The sequence below is a fragment of the Teleopsis dalmanni genome, chromosome 1 (genome assembly GCF_002237135.1).
Source record: "Teleopsis dalmanni isolate 2A chromosome 1, ASM223713v2, whole genome shotgun sequence".
In the NCBI taxonomy this organism is placed as follows: domain Eukaryota; kingdom Metazoa; phylum Arthropoda; class Insecta; order Diptera; family Diopsidae; genus Teleopsis; species Teleopsis dalmanni.
Window position 1 is genome coordinate 178,577,039 of NC_051846.1, and position 4,183 is coordinate 178,581,221.

At 23.8% G+C, this 4,183-nt stretch overlaps 1 protein-coding gene across 1 annotated transcript in view; it reads right to left on the reverse strand.

Annotated features, from left to right (window-relative positions):
- Positions 1-1,398: 1,398 nt before the first annotated feature.
- LOC119666804 overlaps positions 1,399-4,183 on the reverse strand; it is a 6,674-nt gene continuing 3,889 nt past the window's right edge. The window contains exon 5 of the mRNA XM_038076082.1: positions 1,399-1,407. Within this exon, the coding sequence (XP_037932010.1) occupies positions 1,399-1,407 (9 nt within the window). The remainder of the gene's footprint in view (positions 1,408-4,183) is intronic.

A 4,183-nucleotide genomic window follows, 5' to 3' on the forward strand; every position in this document is an offset into this window, starting at 1 on the left:
TCTTTTCGACTTGTACTTGTTCTCAGAATATGGGTTATATATGCTACATCTGGAATTATTAATTAATTTCTAAAGAAAATATTTTGAATGACTCTAAAATATTTACCGACATAACTTTTATGTGATATCATGGAGAAGTATTTGCAGACATAGTTAAGACGTGCTTACATGGATAAACTTTAAGTGGACTATGTATATAAGCGGCACACAGTCTTGTCAATTATTTTTTAATATAGAAATGCTCTCACAAAATGTCATAAGTAAGTTTACTAAGTCTGTACCCTTGGGCATCTTCAGTCTGCAATTTTGCATCACTTGGTCAGGGATTTTATCCACAATATTCTATGTAAATATATTAGGTCATGTTAGCTGCTAACCATATTGTGGTTAGGAGTTTTCATACACCTTTTTGTATTTCAAAAAAATAAAAAACTTTTAGGAAGTGGTGGTAAGGAAACAGTCAAAAATCTTCTCATTTTTACATATTTACTAAAACGTGTGCGTGAAAACCAACCTCCGCACTATAAGAACGAACTCCCATATAGGAAAAAATTTTAGACTTCGAACTCTTAAATCTTGCCAGAATATAAACACAAATTTGAAAAATATTTCAAAACTTTTTTAATGCAGTAAGAATCGACTTATTAAACAGCGCTCGTATATATTAGATTTAAATAACACCTTCATACATATTTTAAATGATAAATATTTAAAAAGTTTTTTATGAGATTAAAACATGGTGGTCAAAGTTTAAGAAATTTATTTCTTTATCCATAAAGTTAAGAACAGGTAAAAATATGTGCCATTCTATAAAAAATAATACGTGTAATTTCTGATATATTTTAATTTTAAAACTTATTATGATATTTTTATTTTTACAGCTTCTTGACATGTATAAAATGGAGGAGGAAGCTTACAAAATACAAGGGAAGAGTGAATTCTTTGCCTAAAAGAATTTAAATCGATATATAAACATTATTTTAATTGTTATTAAGTTTATGTTGAATACTGAGTGGTCAAAACTTTTTCAACATTTAATGGGCCGATATATGCGGCTTAAAATACAATCGAAATATCAAGTATTCAATATATAAATATATATATATATACGAGTACATACAAGTATATATAAATTTATATATTTATATATATAAATATATATTAATAAATATATAAGTATATATAAATTTATATATTAATATTATGCATATAAGTAAATTATTTAAATTAGTTTTAAATTATTTATAAAATATATATGAAATGTGTAAGAAACGTATTCCAAATTAAAAAGAAAATTATTTAATTTTCAAATTAAATAAAATTTAAAATTAAGAAAAAATTGTATGTAAATGATAAAAAGCAAATACACCGATTAAATATATAAGCCTTTAGAGAAGTTTATAAATTCTAAAAATAAAATGAACATTAAAAGAAAAAACTAATTAGTTAAATTAGTAAATGCAAATCATGTTTAATAAACAAAGCCTTGATAAAGTATTCATAACTCTAGAAAATGTTAAACACATTTCAAAGTACGTTTGATTTTTAAACATTTAAGAAAATATTATATATTAGAATTAAATAAAAATAAAATAGGTTATTTATAAAAAAAAATAGCATTAAATCTCTTACCATGTTAACATATAGTCACTGTAAAGCAGTAACCAAAGAAAAAATCAGTATTCGAATACGCCTAGTAACTTGAGTTTCCACCTTTCCACCTATGAAAAAAATAACAGAGAACTTTAAAGAAAATTTTTATTAATAAATATTGTTAAATTGATAAATTTATAAAAAATCTATTATGAAATTGAAACAAATAACATAAAAGCAGTACAGCATTTATTTTTTCAAAAATAAATTATTGCTATATTTGAAATAAATAAATAAACTTCCCATAAAATTTATAAAAATAAATTCGAAATTGTTAAAATAAATAAACTTTAAATTTAAACATACTTATATTATTATTTAATACATCTTAATGAATTAACTAATTTTTGGTAAATATATCATTTAATATATTAAAGTGAGTTCAAAAAAGTAGTGTGCATTATATATGTGTAATGCTGACTTAAAGAGTTTTACGCTACTGACTCTAAACCATGGATGAGAACTACAAACTGCTGAAAACACTTTAGTGCAAGCAAAAGCAAAACAATATTACAGTCAATAGTCCGTGTTATTAGTGTAAATATTATCGGTCTTATAGCTTTACTTGCACTATTCATAAACCGCACTTTGAGCAGTGTTTTCTCAGTCCTTAGTTAAAAACCAAAAATTGAAATATGTTTATTCTTTTTATATAAAACTTTGTATGTGATATTACTGTTTCTAAAAAGTTATAAAAACTAAACTATTTAAATTATGTATGTTAATCAAAGAAATGCAATATATTTATGATAAGAAAAAAATCAGTAATTATGTAAATGTAATGTATATGTATAATTCTAGTTTCATTTAAATTTTTGAAAATTAAAATTTTATTCAATTTTATTTAACATGATTTATTCTTAAAAGTTAATAAAATATTATATCAAAAGCATATTTAGAAAGAAACTCCCTTAGTTACTTTATGTGCCTCCTTTAATCAAATACACGCTTCCTTGTGATATTTCAAATAAAAAGAATATGTTATGTTATATGCTACTTGTTTATATATATTTCAATCAAAATTACATATAATGTTTGACCATCTAATCAAATTATTATAAATACTCTCAAATCCTTCAATGTGTTTTTTTAAAAATTACACTTTTGCTTAGACCGAACCATTAAATAATTTTTAAAAATAGAATGTATCACCTTTAATTAATTAATTTTTATTCTTACACCTTATATACTAATTATATAGTTCTGTTCTATTAATGTAATCAATATAGGAAGTATAGAAAATTAAATTGATTTTATTATAGGTACACAATATATATATCTGAATTATGTCTGTACGTGTATCTATGCAATACCTATAAAAATTAACAAATGCGTTAAACTTTTTCCAAATATCATATTAACGCACTATTAATTTATGTGCCAACACCCAAGTATTTATACGTAGACATGAATCCGAAAATATGTTCAAGCCCCGGAAAACATGAAAGAGTAAAGCAAAACATGTATTTTATATATAAGCATTCGTATTATTGGGTGTTGATCAAGCAGGTGACTCCAATATATCCTTATATATAGTGTGCATAGGATAACAAAAAATATTTCATATGTACACAGCCGTGTTTGATGGATATTGGATCAAAGGTGTAGGGTATGCCCCAGAAACTACTTGTCATTTTGGTCACAAAATGGCGCCTTTATCTAGAACTAAATATATTTGATTTGAAAATGATAAACACAGACTTAAGTATCAGAAATATTAAAATAGAAGTTCGTAAAGAAACTCTTTTTAGTCATTGATATATATTATACTTTTATTCAAGAACAAGAAATTTTATTGCAATATTATTTATAATTAATAACTTTTAACAGTTTTCTTTTGTGGTTATTGTAGTATTGTAGATTTTGTATCACTAGTTTTTCTCATAAACATTATCTCGAATAATTAATAAAAGAGATTTATTAATTAGCTAAGTTCTGATAACAACGAAAATATCAATTATATTTTGCTATACAGACTTCAAGCAAACTACAAGATATATTTAGTATACAATATTCTATAATTCAAATATTTCAATTTATTTACAGAACAGTTCATACTATACTATTCTATGTTCTATGTTATTAGTGACACCAAATTATTGAATTCTTTAGATATTTCAAATTTAATGTTCACACATACTCTATATTTTATAGCTTTGTCCAAAATCTTAACTACTTCGTTCAGTTTATATATCACCTGCTAGTTGTAAATAAAACCGATCATAGTACTATTAGTCATGTTATTATCTACAGTTAGTTTCTGTAGATTTCTATAACGGCGGTGTTGGTAGTAATATATTTCGTATGGATATTATCATATTAATAATCATAAGCTCAGAAGAAAAGATGCCACACTGCTGCACATTATAAAAAATCATATGTATACTTAAACTTAATTGTTTTGAATTAAAAAGAAATGTTTATCTTCCAGTTGTATTTCAAGACTTTCAAAAACATATTAAAGAAGTGTAGATATTCTATCTTTCCACATATATACGACGTGATGCTTTCAAAAAATCTTTAACTGCAA